General features: G+C 53.5%; 5 protein-coding genes across 5 annotated transcripts; 3 read left to right on the top strand and 2 right to left on the bottom strand.

Annotated features, from left to right (window-relative positions):
• Nucleotides 1–3,744: 3,744 nt before the first annotated feature.
• V2A60_006805 (uncharacterized protein) lies at nucleotides 3,745–8,012 on the top strand (the record flags this gene model as incomplete). The annotated part of the gene is made up of 2 exons (XM_083258096.1): nucleotides 3,745–3,800; nucleotides 3,917–8,012. The coding sequence occupies 2 exons, from the start codon at nucleotides 3,745–3,747 to the stop codon at nucleotides 8,010–8,012; spliced, it is 4,152 nt and encodes a 1,383-aa protein (XP_083114222.1).
• A 4,125-nt stretch (nucleotides 8,013–12,137) lies between these two features.
• On the top strand, nucleotides 12,138–13,959 carry V2A60_006804 (DHS-like NAD/FAD-binding domain-containing protein; the record flags this gene model as incomplete). Its single annotated transcript, XM_083258095.1, has 2 exons — nucleotides 12,138–12,390; nucleotides 12,569–13,959. The coding sequence occupies 2 exons, from the start codon at nucleotides 12,138–12,140 to the stop codon at nucleotides 13,957–13,959; spliced, it is 1,644 nt and encodes a 547-aa protein (XP_083114221.1).
• Nucleotides 13,960–14,630: 671 nt separating this feature from the next.
• On the bottom strand, nucleotides 14,631–17,702 carry V2A60_006803 (kinase-like domain-containing protein; the record flags this gene model as incomplete). Its single annotated transcript, XM_083258094.1, has 3 exons — nucleotides 14,631–16,162; nucleotides 16,213–17,050; nucleotides 17,100–17,702. 3 exons carry the CDS (start codon nucleotides 17,700–17,702, stop codon nucleotides 14,631–14,633), a joined length of 2,973 nt encoding a protein of 990 aa, XP_083114220.1.
• Nucleotides 17,703–18,650: 948 nt separating this feature from the next.
• Nucleotides 18,651–19,867, top strand: V2A60_006802 (branched-chain amino acid aminotransferase; the record flags this gene model as incomplete). The annotated part of the gene is made up of 2 exons (XM_083258093.1): nucleotides 18,651–18,786; nucleotides 18,852–19,867. 2 exons carry the CDS (start codon nucleotides 18,651–18,653, stop codon nucleotides 19,865–19,867), a joined length of 1,152 nt encoding a protein of 383 aa, XP_083114219.1.
• A 333-nt stretch (nucleotides 19,868–20,200) lies between these two features.
• Nucleotides 20,201–20,767, bottom strand: V2A60_006801 (ESSS subunit of NADH:ubiquinone oxidoreductase-domain-containing protein; the record flags this gene model as incomplete). The annotated part of the gene is made up of 2 exons (XM_083258092.1): nucleotides 20,201–20,291; nucleotides 20,499–20,767. The coding sequence occupies 2 exons, from the start codon at nucleotides 20,765–20,767 to the stop codon at nucleotides 20,201–20,203; spliced, it is 360 nt and encodes a 119-aa protein (XP_083114218.1).
• Nucleotides 20,768–21,221: the final 454 nt, after the last annotated feature.

The raw sequence follows: 21,221 nt of genomic DNA, 5'->3' as shown, positions 1-21,221 counted from the left end.
AAACTGGCCAGGCGCGCCAGAGTGTAGAAACATTACACCAATAACGACATGATGTGCTCGTTGTGATGTAATTCTCGTCGTCGAAAAACGAAAGCGTCGAAGCGTCAAGTCCCACTTTATACGTGAGGAAAATGAAACTCTCTTCGCCGGCATATGTGGTGTCTGGCTAGCCACGATGGGTCAAGCAAGTTTACTGAGATGCAGGTTGATATAGGGCCTCGACGAGATTGAAAAAGGAAACTTCTTAGACGGACATTGAGCACAAGGGAGGGGGGGAATGCTCAAGGACTCTCTGACACTATGAAAGAGGTGCCAGAGACTTGAACAATTGTGGTGTATGTATAAAGAATCTTGATCAACACATCCTTCACTTGCATGAGCCGGGTTGAAGGTATGACTAACAGGAGGACTGCGTAGAGCCCTAAGCAGAGAGGACCGTTGAATAACAAGGTTACGATCTGGCTTGGGTTGAGCATGACTACGCGCGCATGAAATCGATCGAGAGATGCGGCCCAACTGTGAAGCCGTGGAAGAAAATGTTTCACAATTTTCTTTTCTTTTCTTTTCTCCTTCTTTCTTTTCTTCTTTTTTTGTTTTGGGCTTGGAGACATGTGCACATGCCCACGACGAATACAAGATTGATGCTTTCTGGAGTGAGCAACAGTGCACTTGTCGAAAATGACCGCAGCAGCAGCATGACATGGCATGTCGTAGCCCAGAATGATGCGTCGTGGTGTTCTCTGTACAGTGGCATGATGGGAGAAACCCGGTAGTTACTGGTAACTGGGGCTCGATTTCTGGAATGTACGAGGGAGGACGACCATGTTTTGGGCTAATCTTGCCAGGGGGGGGGGCTTGCATGCCATGAGGGCCCAACGAGGCACGAACAAGAGTCAAAGCCAATGTCGGCTGATGGGAGGAAAGAGGGCGATCAAAAGCAAGTTTATTTTAAGTAGATTGACAGCGAAAAAGAGATGTGATGCCAGATCAAGCAAGCATGGGTCATGTGTTTACATGTTGGGCCGCAGAAGGGCATGAACAAGGTTAGTGCTGGCACCGGTGCAGTGCATGATGACGTTGTTTGGTACGATGCCACGACATCGGTGATGAGGAGGGGGGCTTATCCTACTGATATATTACTTTGTGTAGGAATTATGAGTCAATGCTGTGATGGAATCAAATGCCAAAGTTGTAGCACTGAGCATGTTGACGAGAAAGTGGGTGTGAATGGCAAGTGCTTATTAGGTAGAGGTATAGGGCGTTTGCCCAATGATCTTTGCGCGTAATTCGGGCCTGTGGTGTATCAACGGATGAGCACATGGGCATGCAAAACAAAAGTGCCGGTGACGGGTGGGAAAGTCACATCATGCCGGTTATGAGAGGGAGGTCTGGAAAGAAACAAGAAGGGAAAAAAATGCGAAAATAAAATAAAATAAAATAAAATAAAATACATAAAAAGAGAGAGAGATAGAGAGAGATGCTTTGTAAAAACAAGCAAAAGCAAGCGTCGACCAACCTAGGGCCCTGGCAGATGCGGCGGGGCCCCCTGTACACAATAGCTACCAGTAGCTGTTAGTATTCGGTTGAATACCACCCCCTCCCTCCCTCGCTGCAGGCTAGATTTATGGAGACGGAAACAAAAAACAAAAGAAAAAAAAGAGGGCTAGAATAAATGAAAGAGTCTAATTGCCTTGGGTCAACTGGCTTGCTACTTCCAAGTAGAGAGAAGACACGGTAAATACGGAATAGGTGTCAATAGGTTGGGTTTGTCTTGTTTGTCTGGTTGGCCAGCGCGTGGCCTGCGCGCTGTACTTGCGTATCAGACGGAGCACGTTAAGAATGATACTGGTATGTAAGTACCTAGGGCCCAAGGGCGGGAAGGGTATCAGTGGGCGCTGCAACTGGGGGAGAGAGAGATTTCAGTGGGACAAAGGGTGGATTGGTGAGGGACGGGAGAGAGAGAGTGGGAGTGGCAAGTGGGCGAGGACGGCGGCTGGCTGATGAGGGCGCTTCTTGCCAAACTTACGGAGTAATCCGTAAGTAACTACTAAAGTACGGATACAAAGGAGACGATACTTGCGGCAGAGTGTTGGTAGGTGCTGGTATGTAGGCAGGTACAGGTAGGTTTGGACCTCCAAGTTTACTTACAGGTGCATGACGGTCCATTTTCCCGCTCAAGTAAGTACTTAGCCCTTGCCTGGCTGTCCTTAAAATATGGATACAAAAAAAGTGATTCGTGACGGGCTGGCATGTGCATTGGTACAGATTACCATTATTATTATCATTATATCCGTCAACAACAGCAACATTGCTATTGTTATTATTATCATAATCACTCATGGTTATCGATACTCTGCGTCCTCCTGCCTACTTTGTACGGATATCATTTTCTTTATCCTCTTTTCCATACACCCTCTCCGGGAACCCCCTCCCCCCCGGGGGTGGCCCTTCCTGTTGTGCACCCCATTAGTACCTAGCATGCACAGATTACAGGCTTCCCAACTTGCAAAGCTACCACAAAGCTAGCACTGAGCACCTACAGTTTACAGGGGGCCATGTCGCGACCCGCAAAGGCCAAGCCACCAATCACGGATAGGCAGTTGCACTGCCACACACGCTAAGTGTAGGCGGGTAAACCAGTCCAACCAGTCCTGGCATGGTGTCTCGAGGCCTGACCAGTTCTTACCTCTTACGCTTCAATTTGCTTGCTCGAGCAACTGATACTTTGGTAGGTAGGTATGTTCCGGTACATGCAAGTTGCCGGACAGTCTGCTTACCTACCAGGTACCTATTATTAATCTAGGTACATAACCAGCCAGCCAAAACTCTTGCCAAGGAAGGGCCTGCGTCTCGCGCTGTCGCCGCCGCCGCCGCCGCCGCCGCCGGCGCTGCTGGTGCGTTCTGGTGCTGCACTGCTACTCAGTACTCAGAACTCAGTATCCGTACTGATACAATCCTCTGGTACTTGCATGCATATCCCTGCACACTACACAATTTCCTACCTACCTACCCATCAGGGCCATCACCACCCTCTCACCAAAATCATCACCATCCCCGACCCGTTTGCCCTGCCGATTTTCTAATACTACATACTTACTCCGTACTACCTACCTACAGAGACTTGTGCTCGTCAACCATTTCAAACAAGGTTTTCTCCCCCCCCTCTCCTCTTCGCCTTCTCCTCCTCCTCACTGCCGCCGCTATCAAGCCTCTTTTTCCCTTCTTCCCTTCCTCCGTCTCCCCCCAAACAGCAGCGCCTAACGAAATATCCTCAGCGCCCTCCGCCCACCCTCTCTCTCCACACATCAACACGCCCCCCCGCGGCCTCTCCTCGCCTAGGCTACTCTACTTAGTACTTACCACAGCCCATCATCTCCACTGCCAATACGGAGTACAAGCTGGGCCTCTTGGCTTCTGCATTTCTACACTCGCCCTCCCACACACTGACTGACCTTTTCGTTACCTCGTCCTCTGCCTTACTCACTCACTGTCTCTTGTCCTACTACCTCACTCACCCTTGCTGCCTCTTGGTCATCATGATTGCCTGAGCCTGGTCTGCTGCCGATATATTCTTCTCTCCCTCCTCAATCTCTTCGATACGGCTTCAGTTCGGCATCCATTCCTTATTCCTCGTCTCTTCTTCTTCTCTCCCTCCACCCGCGGCTCTCCCTCAACCAATGACCCTCGCCACCAAGAACCGACAGCCAAGTTGCATAGCCTCTTCCCAGCAAACCAAGCCGCACCATGCCTGAACCGACCGATACCGAGCCGCCGCCACCGACCGCTGGCAGGCGAAGAGCGTGCGTACTCTCTCAACTTGCCACACTGGCTACCTCCCGCTGCTTCTTGATAAAAGAAATGCCCAGCACCGTCCCCGTCGGCTCATCTGCTAACATGATCATCACCCTTGCTGCAGCCCTACCATCACAATTGACACCACGGCTGTCAGTCCTGCCACCAGCGCCCTCGACATGACGCAGACCCAGGAAAGCCAACCTGCTGAGACCGTCACTCCGCCTCCCGAAGACGACACCGTCTCTCCCGCCGCTCTGGCTACCGAACCCACCGCCTCCCTCACACACCGCGTCGGGCGCCCCGATCTCCGTACCGACACTTCGTTTGACAGCAGAGATAGCCGGCCCACCAGTCCGCATAATGTCTCCAGCCCCGTCCTCGGCTTCGGCGAGCGAGGCGCCGGCTTCCTCTCCGTCCCGTCCGGTGACGCTCGTCCCCGTCAAAATTCCCTTGAATCTGAGGACGCCACCAGATCAATACATTCATATGGCGAAACAACGGTAGTCGCTTCCAACTCGACCCAGACTGACAAGTACAAGTCCTCATCGCTGAGCAACGAGAAGATCATGAAGGATGAGACCGCCCTGAAACCCGATGTCGGCACCGAAAAGGATTTTGAAGTCGACAACAATCCCTTCGCCTTTACTCCCGGCCAGCTAAACAAAATGTTCAACCCCAAAAGCCTCACGGCCTTTTACCAGCTCGGCGGCCTCGGCGGCATCGAAAAGGGCCTCCGCACCGATCGCAAGTCCGGCCTCAGCCCCGACGAGAGCCACCTCTCCGGCCATGTCTCTTTTGAAGACGCCACCGCCACCGGCAAGAACGTCAAGCTTCACACCGAGGGCTCTGCCCCTGCCCCCATCCAGCGAACCGACACTCGCGCTAGCAAAGCCAGCAAAGCCAGCAAGGCCGACGAACAGTTCGCCGACCGTTACCGCGTATTTCGCGACAACCGTCTTCCCGTCAAAAAGGGCAAATCACTCCTCCAGCTCATGTGGATCACCTACAACGACAAGGTCCTAATTCTCCTCTCCATTGCTGCCGTCATCTCGCTGGGTGTTGGTCTTTACCAGACCTTTGGTCAGGAACATGATCCTGGTGAGGCCCCGGTTGAATGGGTTGAGGGTGTCGCCATTATTGTCGCCATTGCCATTGTTGTCATTGTCGGATCTCTAAATGATTATTCAAAAGAACGCCAGTTTGCCAAATTGAACAAGAAGAAGCAAGATCGGCTCATCAAGGTGGTGCGCGCCGGAAAAACGACCGAAATCTCCGTCTTTGATGTCATGGCTGGTGAAGTCATTCATCTCGAGCCCGGCGATCTCGTTCCTGTGGATGGTGTTTTGATCGAGGGCTTTGATATCAAGTGCGACGAGTCTCAGACGACTGGCGAATCTGATATCATCACCAAGCGCTCTTCTGACGAGGTCCACAATGCCATTGAAAATCATGAAAGTCTCAAGAAGATGGATCCTTTTATACAGTCTGGGTCCCGCATCATGGAAGGTGTGGGTACATACATGGCCACCTCGACTGGTATTTATTCTTCATACGGCAAAACTCTCATGGCTCTCAACGAAGACCCCGAGATGACTCCGCTGCAAGCCAAACTCAACGTCATCGCCACATACATTGCCAAACTTGGTGGTGCTGCTGGTCTGTTGCTCTTTATCGTTCTCTTCATCGAATTTCTTGTCCGCCTCCCTCGCCTCGACAGTTCGTTCACGCCCGCCAAAAAGGGCCAAATGTTCCTCGAAATCTTCATCGTCGTCGTCACCATTATCGTCGTTGCAGTACCCGAAGGCCTTCCGCTGGCAGTTACACTAGCTCTCGCCTTTGCCACTACTCGAATGTTGAAGGATGCAAACCTGGTGCGCCACCTCAAGGCATGCGAGGTCATGGGCAACGCCACCACAATTTGCTCCGATAAGACTGGTACCTTGACGCAAAATAAGATGCAGGTCGTTTCTGGGACAATTGGTACTACCACTCGCTTCGGAGGAGCCAAGCAGCGCGCTTACAGCAATCCGGATTCACCTGTCGAGTCATTCCAAGACTCTAGCTCCGACATTACTCCTTCTCAGTTTGTCGGCATGCTCAGCGAACCTGTCAAGGAACTCCTTCTCAAGTCTATTGCCCTGAACTCGACGGCCTTTGAAGGCGAGGTCGAGGGCGAACAGACCTATATTGGTTCCAAGACTGAATCGGCTCTCCTGCTCTTTGCTAGAGACTTCTTGGCCATGGGCCCTGTCGCCGAGATTCGCGAAAGCGCCACCACTACGCAGATGATTCCTTTTGACTCTGGGCGCAAATGCATGGGCATTGTTGTCCAGCTGCCAAAGGGCAAGTTCAGACTCTATGTCAAAGGCGCCTCGGAGATTCTTCTAGCCCAGTGCAAGACCACCCTGCATGACCCTGCCAAGGACGACTCCGTCACACCCATGACGACAAGCAACATTGAGACTGTTGGTCATCTTATTGAAAGCTACGCAAACAGATCTCTTCGCACCATCGGTCTCTGCTATCGCGACTTTGAGGCCTGGCCTCCCAAGAGTGCTCGCCGCGGCGAGAGCAACGAGGTCAAGTTTGAAGACATCTTCACGGACATGACCCTGCTTGGCGTTGTCGGTATCCAGGATCCCCTCCGTGAAGGCGTCTATGAAGCTGTCAAGAAGTGCCAGCACGCTGGTGTCGTGGTACGCATGGTCACTGGCGATAACAAGCTGACTGCTCAGGCCATTGCCAAAGAATGTGGCATTTATCAGCCCAACAGCCTGGTGATGGAAGGCCCGGACTTTCGTAACCTCAGCAAGCTGCAGCAAGCCGAAATCATCCCCAAACTCCATGTGCTAGCCAGGTCTAGCCCTGAAGACAAGCGGATTCTCGTCAAGCGCCTCAAGGAAAAGGGCGAGACTGTCGCTGTCACCGGTGACGGCACCAATGACGCGCCTGCTCTCAAAACTGCCGACGTTGGTTTCTCTATGGGCATCGCAGGTACCGAGGTCGCCAAGGAGGCTTCTGCTATTATCCTAATGGACGACAACTTTACCAGTATTGTCAAGGCTCTCAAATGGGGTCGTGCGGTCAATGATGCGGTCAAGCGCTTCCTACAGTTTCAGCTCACTGTCAACATTACGGCCGTCGTTCTCACCTTTGTCTCGGCCGTCTCTAGCGACGATGGAAAATCCGTGCTGACCGCGGTGCAACTGCTTTGGGTCAATCTCATCATGGACACGCTCGCTGCTCTCGCTTTGGCCACTGACCCTCCTCAGGAGAGCGTCCTGGACCGCAAACCCGAACGAAAGGGTTCATCCATCATCTCTCCGACCATGTGGAAGATGATCATTGGCCAGGCCATCTACCAGCTCGCTATCACCTTTCTGCTGTATTATGGAAGCCCCAAGGGCATCCTCCCGCTGCCCGGGCCAAATGATGTACCCCCCAAGGACCAACAGGCGACTCTTGTATTCAACACTTTTGTGTGGATGCAAATCTTCAACCAGTGGAACAACCGCCGGCTGGATAACAACTTCAACATCTTTGAGGGTCTGACTCAGAATTGGTTCTTCATCGCCATCAACGCCATTATGTGTGGTGGCCAGGTCCTCATCATCTTCGTTGGAGGTGCCGCGTTCCAGATTGCCAACTACCAGTCGCCTACGATGTGGGCCATTGCAATTGTCCTCGGCTTCTTCTCCATCCCCGTCGGCATCATCATCCGCCTGATTCCGGACTCGCTGGTCGTAGCTCTGGTTCCGAGCTTCCTCAAGGGCCGCTCCAACAAGATCCCAGGCGTGACCATCTCGGACGAAGAGATGGAAATGTACCCGGAGCCCCTAGCCGATGTCCGCGACGAGCTCAACTTTATCCGTCGCATGAAGGGCGGCCGCCTCAACAACCTCAAGTTCGCCATGCAGCACCCCAGGGAGATGCTGATTCGCTCACGCAGCCCGTCGCATTCGCGCTCCAACTCGGTGAACGCCCCGCCGACGCCTGTACGCGAAGACAGCTTCCCGTACCCGTCTACTCCGGAATCGAGGAACAGGTCGAGGTCCAACAGGTCGAGATCGAACTCGGCGCTAGGCGCACCAACTGTTATGGCGGGTATCGTTGCTGCCGGTGTTGCAGCGGGATGGCAGCCAATGGGTAGACGATCCGTTGACGAGAGAGAAGAGACGGAAACCAATGCGAATAATAATGAATCAAACAACAACTAAACAGGGGTTTTGCATGGAAAATAACAAACCGGAGAATAAGGCGCTTGTATAATTACTACTCTTTACCGGGTCACAATCGTTTATGTTTTAGAGGGAATTTTTTATTTTTACATTACCATTCCATCATGTCGAGTCCGGAGTAAAAAACAAAAAGACTTGTTGGATTAGCCCAACAGTCGTTTCTTGGTTCCTTTTTTTCTTTTTCCTTTTTCCAAGGGCCACTCACATATTTATTTGATAGACGAACAAAACAAGATATGGAATACCACATTCAAACATTTTGAAATGATGAAGTTTGTTGTACGTGATGACCCTTGATCGGGCTTGGCTAGTTTGACGTGACACGACCACTCACTTGGCAAAGGCAGATGACTTGGCTTTTGACGAGGGAAGGCTTCTTGCAGGTCGCTACGGGGCCCTTTCTTGCCTCCCGAGACGCATCATTCGCGGGACGTGGTATTTTGAACAATCCAGAAGTCTGAGAGCGTTGGTTCCGTAGACATTGTCAGTTGAACAATGCGTGTGTGTGTGTGTGTGTGCGTGTGTGTGTGTAGAAGCAGATGCAGTTGCAGTTGTCCCGGACTATGGCCGGCAGTTTTTGGGACGACTTCAAGAAGAAGAGGAAAGTCAATAAGATGCAGGTTTTTCTTGATTTTGTTTGTTTCTGGGAGAACTCTTTTCATTGTGCAGCGTGTGTTGTTGGCAAATGCGTACTTCCTCCTCCTGCTCCTCCTGCCACTGCTTGGTACCCCTCCGTTGCCGCGGTAGTTTCCAGCGGCGAGGAGGAGGTGAGGGAGGAAATGGGAAGAAAAAAAAGGGAAATAGCCGTTGGATCGGTGGGAATGAGAGAGTCTGTCAAGATACCCGGCCGTGACTTTTGCCCTTTGCTCGAGTTCATTTGCTTCGTGGCTCGCTCGTCATGGCGGCTGGTAAAGCCGAGCAACGACGGACGAAAACAAAGAGTGAAAAGCCCAGACATTTTTGCCACGGCAGCACTTTGCAGCGATCTATCAGCGAAGAAGAGACGAAAAAAGAAGAAAAGAAGACGGCTTTTAATTACAGCCAGCCCTCGTCAACAGCGGCCGGGGAGGGTCATCAATGACACAACAACTCGGGCTGCACCTGTTATCGGAGGACTCGCTTCCACAACTACTTACACGTGAACATCGTTTTCGACCTTGCCCCCCCGGTCAATCTACGGGCTCCAGGTCTTTCTGTTCACGTTGTGCGCAATGTAGCAAGACTTCTGCTTTTGGTGGTTGGCATGTTTTCCCCTTATTACCACGTCAACCACACATCTTGGCCACCCCTTTCGCTCCCCGCAGCAGCTTGTCCATGCAGTCGCCCGAAGAGCCAACCAAAAAAGGGCCTCGTATCATGGGAGGCAGATGGGAAAAAAAAGGAGCTTCGGTAGTTGCCAGAAACGCCTCTGGTGGTTGTATGGCACAGCGTTTTTTGTGCGCCTGTGATCGGGCCTGAGGGGGGAGGCGGTTGATGGCGGGCTTTGCGAAAACAGTGACGGCCCGCGTACATGGGAGTGGAGAGGGGCTTACGCTTTTACAGATATCGGATGACGTTGCACTGCATTTGCAAGAGAATGGGCGATGATGAGTGAATAGGGAGCTTTTTTGTCGTCTCTGGTTGGTGATGTGCTGGCCGTGTTTGTTGGTGGTGTTGCTTGGGGAGGAGGTGGTGTGTGCCCTTTTTTGTGGTCTCAAACGTAGATAATAAAAAACACACATCATGGCACATGGTTTCGAGAGGGAAAGAAGGGGGGAATTAGAAAGAGAAGAGTGTCCTGGCTGTTTTTTTTTATTTTCTTGATTTAGGCAAGGCACCTCGATGTATTGGAGATTTTGAAATTTTGTACGTAGAAAAGACGGGGAGGGATCTTGGATGATGTTCCATGTCAAGATCGGTAGAGCTAGAGCGAGAGAGCGGCGTTGAGTTGTTGTGGGCAGTCTCGGCAGTCGGCATCTCGGGTAGGGTTCTGGAGTGAAACATGATATAGAGCATACAAGGCCATGTGTGGACTGGGTGGTGTTGTCGGTGCGTTGATGGTCTGGAGAGAGGGAGAAGAAGGAGAGAGAGAGAGAGAGAGAGAAAGGGAATGATGTGGTAAAAGTCCGTCTTTTTCTGTAAGCCCACGAGTTTTTTTCCTTCTAGACTGTATAATGCAAGAATCAAGGTTTCAACAGACAGAGACAGGTACAACGAGTCGGAGACGGGTTTTTCATCATGGCTGACGCCTAATGAAGCCGTCATGGTGGCCTAATGGTAACAATAATGGCAGTCAAGTCAGTCTAGACTCTGCTTAGGCCGGGCCACTGCCACCTGCAAGTGTTGATGATGAGGGGCACGACAGTCAGTCAGCCAGCCAGTCAGTCAGTCAGTCCTGTCTGTGGTTATTCTGGCTTGTGTCTTGTTTCTCTTTTGTCTTTTTTTTTCTTTCACTCTTGTTCCACTGCTGGCACTGTGCTTCTCCCCCCCACGCCGCCGTTTGTGCATCTCGCATCTCGTTGGGTACAACTGGCTCTCGCGACCGCCTCTTTCTCTCTCTCTCTCTCACACACACCCACCGAGCCTCCTTGCTAATCATCATAGATGCAAACTCTTCATTTTGCTCCTCGAAACTGCTCGCTTTGAATACACAAACACGACAGAACCATCCCTTCTCCCCTCCCCCCCCGTGTGTGATACCCAGACGTCGGCCACAAAGTAAAAGTGGCGTGTGTGTTCCCTCTCTTGGTCTGGCACGCATAGAAGCATAGAAGCGCTGCTAATCAACCGTTTACGTCGTCGCCTGAAATAAAGGCAGAAAAGAACAGAAGAAAAAGCAGAGAAAGAGGACTAAAAAGCAAACGACGCTTTTGTCTCCCCAAACAGAAACGTCAAGGACAAGCTCCCCCTCAAAATACCGGCAGCCCATCCATCCTATCAGAAATTCAAAATTCGCAATTCGCAACTCGCTGCGCCATCCACCCTTTGATTGCTCGCTTGTTCAAGACGGCAAACAGGCTCGCATATTCATCTTGCCATCGCATCCAAGCACGGTTGGCCAAGTTGAAAATTACCAAGTGCATGGTAAACCGTCGTGACACACGCCAGAGCCAAAAAAAAAGTAACCTTTGTTTCTCTCTCTTCCTTCACGCACACTCTCTCTCTTCCTATTCCCTCGTTTCTCTCTCTTCCCTCTCCCTCTCTCTCTCTCTCTCTTTCTTCCCCATCCCCTCCTCCTCCTCTCTTCTATTATCCCCCGCCTTCTCTTGCAAACCTCAATCTAACCCCTTTTTTCTTCCACAGAGCAAAGAACAAGAGAAAAAAAACAGAGAGCCATAACCAGCTGACAACCTGGCCCATTCGCTTCTGCTGAGACAAACACAAAACCCTCACCAGGCTACCTATAATTCCATACCCGACTCGGGCAATTTCTCCTATATGCGAGTTGTTTCAACGACCCAAACTCTCCCTTGATTACCTCTTCGCTACCAAAGAAGAAAAAAAAAACGACAACAACAACCGCTGCAGTCTCCTTCCCTCTGCCATAACAAGTCCGTCTTCAACAACAATTCGCCCATCTTCAAGTCAACAGCGGCACTTATTCTTGCCCCCCCCTCTCCCAGCAACTCATCATCCCAACCCGTCTCTTCTCCAGCTCGATACCAAGCCACCCGTTTTTTTTTTACTGATCATTCTCTCTCCGCCCAACATCAAAGGACTTGGCAGAAAAAGGAGAGCCAAGGCATTAACTACAACGCACCAACCTGTTACTTGTCGTCGTCATCTTTCTCTCTGCCAGATCCTTCATCTCTACTTTCCGCCCACACCAAAAGATATAGGCGGTTAGTCTCATCATCTCATCACTCCTTCACCCGGCCACTCTTGAGACTGTTACGGACAAAAAAAAGAGGCCCTATACCACCAACCTCTTCCCCCCTTGGGCTTTTTTTGTGATCGACCATTTATCACATTTCCCGCAAATTACCGAGTACCGAGTCTCTTGCACCTCTTGGTTGCATTCTACACTCTTTTCCTCGGCTCATCGTACCAACTACGCGCTCCTTTCCTCCTCCTCGACGCTTGCACCTCCAGCCCGGCGCAACTTCAGCTGCTCAGCCAGCTCCCATGAGCAGCACCAAGCGTGGCGCCGCGAGGGGCGTCAAGCTGCCTCGTCGCAAAGCACATGCAGACGCGCTCGATAAGTTGCCTGCGGAACCCACGGCGGCCCAACTCAAAGACGCCGCCATTGAAGTGTCTCTTGCCGACTTAGAAAAGCGCGTGGCCGACGTGCGCGACTCGTGGGAGACGGATTCGCTCTTTGAAGATACCTTTGAAGCCATCGCCGACGAGAGCTCAGCTTCCTCATCTACATCGAGCCGTGAGTGTTTTTCTTCTCCCTCGCCATGAAAATTTTACGTGTTACAGTTTCTCCCTCATTCCAACACGTTGTCAACCCCCTGCCAATGTCACTTCTCTTTCTTCTCCAGAACACTCCCACATCACCAACACCCTGCTTGAAGGGCCCCGCTGACTGACGCCCCCCCTCCCCTTTGTAGACAGCAACGATGCTTGCACACCAGACGAGGCGAACCGCCTCCGCAGAGAACTCCGCGAGCAGGGACCTGCCGTCTTCTGCCAGCGGACCGTGGATGCCGGCCGCTACACGGCCAAGAAGCTTCTCTCGGCCTTTGCCATCAAGCCGCCCGCGTTCCTCGAAGGCGAGCCCGACGAGTCGTACTACAGCCTGCTGTCGCTCGCCATCACGCGCGAGCTCTCCAAGCGCGCCAAGATTGCTCGCTACAACAGCGTTGAGGACGCCGTCCGCCTCATCGCCAAGAGCTCTAACATTATCCTCATCACCGGCGCCGGCATCTCCACCTCGCTCGGCATTCCCGACTTTCGCTCCAAGGGCACCGGCCTCTACTCCAAGCTCGCCCACCTCGGCCTGAGCGACCCGCAAGAGGTGTTTGACATTGACGTCTTTAAGGAGGACCCCTCCATCTTCTACTCGGTCGCCAAGGACATCATCCCCGCCACGGAGCGCTACACCCCGACGCACAAGTTCATCGCCATGCTGCACCAGCGCGGCAAGCTCCTCACCAACTACTCCCAAAACATTGACAACCTCGAGGTCAAGGCCGGCGTCCCCAAGGACAAGCTCATCCAGTGCCACGGCTCCTTTGGCACCGCTTCCTGCGTCCAGTGCGCCTACCAGATCCCCGGCGAGCGCATCTTCCCCGACATCCGCGCCGGCGTCATCCCCAGGTGCCCGCGCTGCGCCCAGGCGGCCGCCGCCTCCGCCGCCGCCAGCCGCGCCTCGTCGTCGTCCAAGCGCCGCCGCACCACCGAGAGGAAGCGTCGCCGCTGGTCCGCCACCGTCCCCGATGACAGTTCCGACGACGACGACGACGGCACCCGCAGCTCGGCCTACCACGTGCCCGCCACGGGCGTCATGAAGCCCGACATTACCTTTTTCGGCGAGGCCCTGCCCGACGAGTTCTCGCGTCGCCTGACGGAAAACGACCGCGAAAAGGTCGACCTCGTCATCGTCATCGGCACCTCCCTCAAGGTCACGCCCGTCTCCGAAATCGTCAGCTGGCTGCCCCCGCACATTCCGCAAATCTACGTCTCCCGCCAACCCGTCACCCACATCAACTTTGACATTGACCTGCTCGGCGACTGCGACGTCGTCGTCGCCGAGCTGTGCCGCCGCCTCGGCTGGCCCCTCGACCACGAAATGGTGCCCCCGGACCAGGTCGTCCACGTCCGCACCGAGACGGGCTTCCAGAGCCAGCACCTCTTTGAGGCTCGCCGCCTCCAACCCCGCGACGACGACGACCAAGAGACGGACGACGACCAAGAAGACGAGGAAGAAGAAGAAGAAGAAGACCAGGACGATGCAGTGAAAAAGGACGCCAGAAAGCCCGTTACACCATCCTCTGTATAAATGTTTTCCTCGCTACCTCGATGACTTTTTGCGACGTGGTCATTTTCTATTCCATTAATTTTCTCTCTTCTTCTTTTCTCTTTTCCTGTTTCTTTTTTGTTTCTTTTCCTTTCTTTTTCTTTGCAAGCGGATTTTTCTTTTTCTTTCTTCATTGCCTCTCCCTTGCCATGATTGCCGGCATACATCAATCATCTTTGTGTGTTTCTTTGGGGGGGGGGGGCCCCCCCCCCTTTTTTTTTTGCCCTTTTTTTTCAATGCATCTTGCACATACATCTTGCATATGCAATTTTGTTTTTTTGACTCGAATCGTGCGGCACAAGGACAAGCAAAACAACAATACCAGCAAAGAACAAGAGGGCGGACAATAATGTCTCTTGGATTGCTAATTTCTTTTCTTATTCAAACGCCGTTTGAGCTTTATGAAGGAAAACTTGTTTTTTTTCTCTCTTTCTTGTGCCAGAGACGGATGAGGGTGGTTGGCGAGTACTCACATGTAGAAACCAATAATAATGAAGGACAAAAACATTTCACAACCTGCTCTCTTTGCTTACTCTCTCATTCTTGGAATGTTTTGATTTTTTCTTCTTTATTCTTTCTCATTGACAAAACGTTTGTAATCTCATTACATGCGGAGCCACAACTACGCAACCTCGTACTCTTTGCTTTCCCGTCTATATCAAACTCTGGTACTTGTCCAGTCCGCTCTTTGATTGCCCTGCCGTATTGGCGCTGCTGCTATTTGTCATGCTCACTCCGCTACCGCCCCCCATCGTCCTCTGCTGCTGCTGCTGCTGCTGCTGCTGCTGCTGCTGCGCCATCATGCTGCCCATGCTGCCACCGCCACCGCCACCGCTTCCGCTGTTCGCCCACACCGAGGCGCTGCTGCCGGAATGCATGCCTCCAAACGCCGCGGGTTTGCTCGGGCCGGCCCCCGGCGGCGGCGGCAGCGAAAACGACGACGTCTGGCTCGGCAGCGAAGGCCGCTGCGCTTGGTGCCCGCCGCCCATGGACAGGCTGGCCATGGACGATGCCATGCTGTTGGTGCCGGCACCCATCATGTTGCCGTAGTTGGGCGTGCTGGTGCCGCTCGTCGACGACCAGGGGTTGGGTGTCGAGGAGGAGGAGGAGGCGGCGGCGGCGGCCGCGCCCCAGTTTATGGAAGAGGACGTGGAGTGTGTTGTCGTACTGGCAGGTGGCTGTGCAAACGACGACGATGACGACGCCAAAGAAGGCTGCAGTGGCTGGCTGTACTGTGTCGAGGACGGCGCCATGGGCTCGAAGCGCGCAAGATCTGGCGTGACGGTGCGGAAGCTGGTCTGTTGGTGTGAGAGGGACGAGCGGCCGGCGGACACGGCAGGGCTGACGGGTGTCTGCGTTGACCACGAGAATGCGGGTGCTTGCGGGCTCACGGGGGATTTGGCAGCGGCTGCAGCCGCCGGGGCGGCTTGCGGCGTGTCCCAGCTCGCGAAGCCGTTGCTGCCTGGGTTGGGGCTGCTCGCGACGGCCTTGCCCTTGACGAGAGCCTCAAAGTCATCGGCCGTGGCGCCGTTGGAGCCACTATCGAACGCGGTGCCGGTGACGCCGCCAAAGGCGAGGAAGTCTTCGTTGGGCGCCGCGGTCGCTCCGTTGGACGTGCCGGCGAGCTCCTGCAGTTTGCGCGTCTGCTCATCCTCGACACGGCGTGAGAGCGTCCTGATGAGAGCCATGAACGCCTGGAACTGCTTGAGGTTGAGCAGTGGGCCGAGGCTCATGCTCCATAGGATCGGCAGGATGTCCATGGCGACGAAATCGGCGTCGGCAATGTCGCCGACGATGCCGAGAACATTGAGGGAGGCCATCATGACAGCCGGCTCCTTGGTCTTGATGACCTTGATGAGTGGTACAATCTTTTCTTGCATGGTGTACTTGTCAAGGGCTGTGGAAGAGGACGTCTTCTTCTTCTCCGCGGTGAGACCGCTGAGGCCATCGTCGCCGGTTGAGCCGTCATTGGAGCCGCCGCAAAGAATCACAAACGATTGCAGACCGCGGACCTTGATGGCTAAGCTGTTGGTCTTACTGAAAACGGCGGCGACTATGGGGAACAACTCGTTCTTGATAGTACTAAAGTCGAGGGCAGGAAGGACGACCGGGAGACTACGTAGAGCTGCATCGACAATGGAGGGTGTAGGGCATTCGATAGCAGCCACCACAACAGGTAAAATGTCTAACTCGGCTAATCAGCAGCGGGCACTTGCAACGTAGGCTTTTACTAACCGTCTTTGAATTCCTTGCCATTGCAGTTATTGGCTGCGGAAGCTAGATTCTCGAGAAACACCATCAAACCAGCATCTCGAGCGCCGTCCTTTTCCTGTGTCTGCTTCACGTTGGTCACGAATATTTCCTTGAGCGCTGGGCGAACACGCTCGCTAAACGCTCGACGTGCCGAGGGAAGCAGGTCGACAATTTTGAAGACGTTTTGAAGAATCAGGGAAAGTAGCTCTTTGTCTTTGAGCTCATCCAAAAGGGCCGGCAAAATCTTCTTCTCCATAACGGACTTGGGAAACGAGGGCAGCACCTTGTTAAGACCACGTAAGAACTGTGACTTTTCGTTCGGCGCTTTGGCCGGGAAGGAGTCGAGAAATCGGATTGTTGACACGAGAATATTGTCAAAATACTCACTCTCCTGAAACTCGCGAGCCGTCATTCGCTGCGCGGGCCGCCGTGTAATGAGGCGCGGTAGCACATGGTTGGCGAGCTCCTTTGGTAACGGACGTGAGCTGAGGAAGCTGTTGGACCCCGACGGAACAGTCGATGACGAGGAAAAGAGGCGCTTATAGGTAGAAAGACTGCCATGACTCTCGAGGGGCGATCGATGAGGGGAGTTGTACAGGGCCACGGCTAGCAAGCCCAGAGAGAACATGTCGGCCGAGGAAGTCAGGTTGTTGTCCATGACGAAGTCGGGAGATGTGTAGTCGAGATTTAGTTGGACATATTTGGGTAGTCGGGGATCAAGATTGAGGACTTCGTGAAGGCTGATGCCCTGTATCGAGGTTGGCTTATTGGAGCCGTCTGCCGGACTGCAGAATGACAGACCACTGATTTTCCAATCCGACTGTCAATGGTTAGCTGCTGTGGTGACGTGGCTAAGTAGAGTTGGCTACCTTGGAGTTGATGAGAACAGCCTCGGGTGTGAGGTTACCATGAACGAGACCGGCATTCTCGTGGAAAAACTCCAAAGCTTTGCTGATTTGCAACAGGCCCTTTTGGATTTCGAGCTCATCAATCTCAAGTTCCCGCCTGCGGCGCACGCCATCCGCGTCCTCGGTCACGTAGCGACTTGAGCGCCCACCGGGGCCACCGGACCGCTCTTGCTCATCCTTCTCTTGTAAAAGGCTTGCCAGAGACGCTGTGACAGGTTCCGTCACAAATTGTAGACCGCCGCCCCTAGTCTCCTCCACAGGCTCGACGAGCTCGAGGATGTTGGGATGCCGCAGCTTGGCCAGGCTGGAAGCTTCCTTCTTCAATCGCTCGACAACTTCTTCGACTGTTTTCTTGAAGGAAGTGGCGCCGGAGCGGCCCAGAGAGTTGCCATGGGCATCAAGCGACTTCTTGTCAAAGACAAAGACGCTGTAGGGCTTGCCTGTCGACTTCTTCTTTGCATCGTAGATTCGCCACGGGCCAGCCGTCGAGGTCGCGTTGGGAGAGATTGTGTAGTTGCCCGTGATGTTGGTCGCGGATATCGACTTGAGCGCGTTGGAAAACATTGTCAAGTATGTTTGTCTTGGAAGCGCTGGCTGATTAGGGTATTACAGCATGTCGGGCCGGGTCGCAATCACGAGCCTCGCTCAGGGGAGGCCCTCGCCACGGTCGTTGGCTAGAGTGTTGTACAAGAGAGGGGCCCAGATTGGTATCTAGAGGGATATAAAAGAACCGGATTGAAGAGAGAAGGCGACTGCACTACGATAAACCGCGCCGTGGTTTTCTGGAATGCGATGTTGGATTTGCGACGATGACGATAGCTCGAGCATGGGTGTCTTGTAATGGCTGCCACCTAGACAAAGGGTCGGCGGTTGGTGCCACGTGTGGCGCAGGTAGGCTGCACACTCCGCCCTCAGTCAGTGTCGGTCTACTGGGCATAGCTGACATTACTACGGAAGCCCTACAAGCGACAGAAACAAGACTTAAAATGAATTGAGAAGACACATTGTTTCAATATGCTTGAGAATGAACTAAGAAATAATTTTTGCAATTCATACAAAAGCTCAATATCCATCCGCGGCAGGGCGGCCTAAGATCGGACTCTGGGGTCTGGTGGCTGTTAGACCGAGAACTGGGGCGCTAGTACGGGCGCCGAGATAGGGTTCCAGCGGGTAGCGGCGGGCTTTTTGGTAGCTGTGACCGCTAATAAAGGTGATTCACTGGCTGTGTCGAGCGCGCCCTGGAGCTCTGCACCCTACAGCCCGGCTCCGGTACCGCATCCAGCCATTGCGAGACCTCTACGGCCGACCCTCCACCCCCGAATATTTCTTTTCGCTGCTCCCCCAAGACCCGTTTTCCGGCCGTAGCACCTCGTCAATCGCTTCGCCGTTACAGATACGCAGTCTGTAGTTGACAAAAGCAGCTAAGCCGTGTGACCGTCGACGACACTCACGATGCGGTCCGCCTTGAGAATGCCCTCAGCCCTTCTGGGTGCAGCCCGCATGCAGCGCGCCATGCCAATTGGTCGCTTCTACAGCCAGGCCGCACAGCTTCGTGGTCTTGATGCCTCCAAGCTTAGTATAACCAAGACTAAGAGCCCCAAAGCCCTTACCAAACCTGAGGAACTCGTGTTTGGCAAGGAATTCACAGGTACGACGATGCCCTTGGACACGCCGCACACGACCAACAACAACAGCTAACAAACCCACAAACAGACCACATGCTTGCCATTGAATGGAACAAAGACCAGGGATGGTCGGAACCCAAGATCACCCCTTACCAGAACCTTTCACTCGACCCCGCCACGTGCGTTTTACACTATGCCTTCGAATGCTTCGAGGGTATGAAGGCCTACAAGGACAAGAACGGCCGCGTCCGCCTCTTCCGCCCCGACAAGAACATGGAGCGCTTCAACAAGTCTTCGGCCCGCATCGCACTTCCCACATTTGACTCCAAGAACCTGATTGAGCTCATCTCCAAGTTTGCGCAGCTCGAGTCTCGCTTCATTCCCGACCAGCGCGGCTACTCGCTCTACCTCCGACCGACCATGATCGGCACCCAGAAGACGCTGGGCGTTGGTACGCCCGGCTCCGCTCTCCTCTTCGTCATTGCATCCCCCGTTGGCCCCTACTACCCCACAGGCTTCAAGGCCGTGTCGCTCGAGGCCACGGACTACGCCGTCCGCGCCTGGCCCGGCGGTGTCGGTGACAAGAAGCTCGGCGCCAACTATGCGCCCTGCATCGTGCCCCAGCAGGAGGCTGCCAGCCGCGGCTTCCAGCAGAATCTTTGGCTCTTTGGCGAGGAGGAGTACGTCACTGAGGTCGGCACCATGAACATGTTTGTCGCCATCAAGGACAAGGCTACTGGCCAGAACGAGCTCATCACCGCGCCACTTGACGGCACCATCCTCGAAGGCGTCACTCGCGACTCCATCCTCGGCCTTGCCAGGGAGCACCTCGCCCCCGCCGGCTGGAAGATTAGCGAGCGCAAGTACACCATGCAGGAGCTGTACGATGCCGACCAGGAAGGCCGCCTTCTCGAGGCCTTTGGTGCTGGCACCGCTGCCATCGTCAGCCCCGTCCGTAAGATATCTTGGAAGGGCAAGATGGTTAACTGCGGTCTCAAGGACACGGAGGAGTCGGGTGAGATTGCTTTGCAGATGAAGGACTGGATCGAAAAGATCCAGTACGGCGACAATGAGCACGAGTGGAGCTATATTACTCCTCAGTAAGCGTTCACAATTGACGGGACTGAAGAAAAGTAAAGAGCTGTACATAGACTTTGGTTATTAGCAATAGACTGGAATTAAAGACGAAAGCAGATCCACAAGCTACTTTCCGGGCAAAAATTGCAGGTTGGGGTGAATTGGAAAAGAAAAAGATATCATGATTCTATTTGAAACCATCGATGAAACTGAAGTCTTTGCGATACAAAAGGAAAAAAAAAAGCTTGAAATCATATACAGTGCTTTGTGGTAGCATCCGGTCCAAGTCAAACTGGGACCAGAGCAACCTCTATTTCTCAACTGAATGCCATATCCCCTCTATACCACGGTACGCAGATCTCACTTCTTGTTCTGAGACGCCGTGGGGTCGGGCAAGACCCCCTCAGCCTCTAATCTTCTGCGAGCCTCTTCAAGAGCCCAGGTAGAGACACTGCATAGTAAGTTAGCATCTGATACAAGTATGTATCGTCAAAATAACGCAGGGCTGGCCACGCCTCCACATCGCGCCCTCCATCGAAATTGCACGTCCCAAATTTAGCGCAAAGTATCCCAAACTTGGTTCCGTGTCGATTCCCTCCCATTTCCCGATAAAATACGCGGCGTGAATTCGTTTCCAGCCCTCGGTGGGGAAACTCACCTCGTGTCGGGCTTGAAGGCAAGGGCCACGCCGGCCACCACCAGACTGCCACAGAAAATGTACATGGGCCACTCCCAGCCCTCGGGCTCGGGTTTCTCGCCGGGCTTGATGCCCCAGAGCCAGCCGCTGGGAGGCTCGAACTGGGACTCGTTGCCGTGGCCGCCGCCGCGTCGGTTGGCGGTGACGGAGAAGCTGCGCATGGCGGCGGCGGGCTGGCGCACGCATCGCACAGCGCGGAGCGGCGCTATCGACTGACGGAGGATAGCCATCGCGTGGAGTTCTGTGGTTCGGAAAATAGACTGCTCGGCGTCGCTGACGATTCGGGACGACGATTCGGGACGCCAATGGCTGAGATTTGGTTGCGAACTCGGTTTGATGCTGAACCCTTCTGGGTCATCACGGCGTCTTGGGAAGATACCGGGTCCTTTGAGTCACGTGCAACAGTGTACTCCAATCAGCCAGCACAATTTCGAATTTTGACCCACTCTTTATGTACTATCATCATGCTGATTTCTGACGTCAAACTGCTTAGAGCTTTTTACATCAATGCATCTGGTCACGTCGCAACCTTGGATGCTGACCATCTTTTCATTACTACAGAATGTGCTGATATGGGGGCTTCCAAAGCGCTGCAACAGTTTCTTCGCGGCTTGGCTCAGAAAAAGTGGTCACTAAATCGTCCCTAGCCCAATCAGTACCATCGTTATGGTCTATGAATGTATT

This window comes from Cordyceps javanica, chromosome 4, assembly GCF_051103115.1.
Source record: "Cordyceps javanica chromosome 4, complete sequence".
Classification (NCBI taxonomy): domain Eukaryota; kingdom Fungi; phylum Ascomycota; class Sordariomycetes; order Hypocreales; family Cordycipitaceae; genus Cordyceps; species Cordyceps javanica.
The sequence above is the reverse complement of the archived record's forward strand: the minus strand, read 5'-3'. Positions and strand labels throughout refer to the sequence as shown.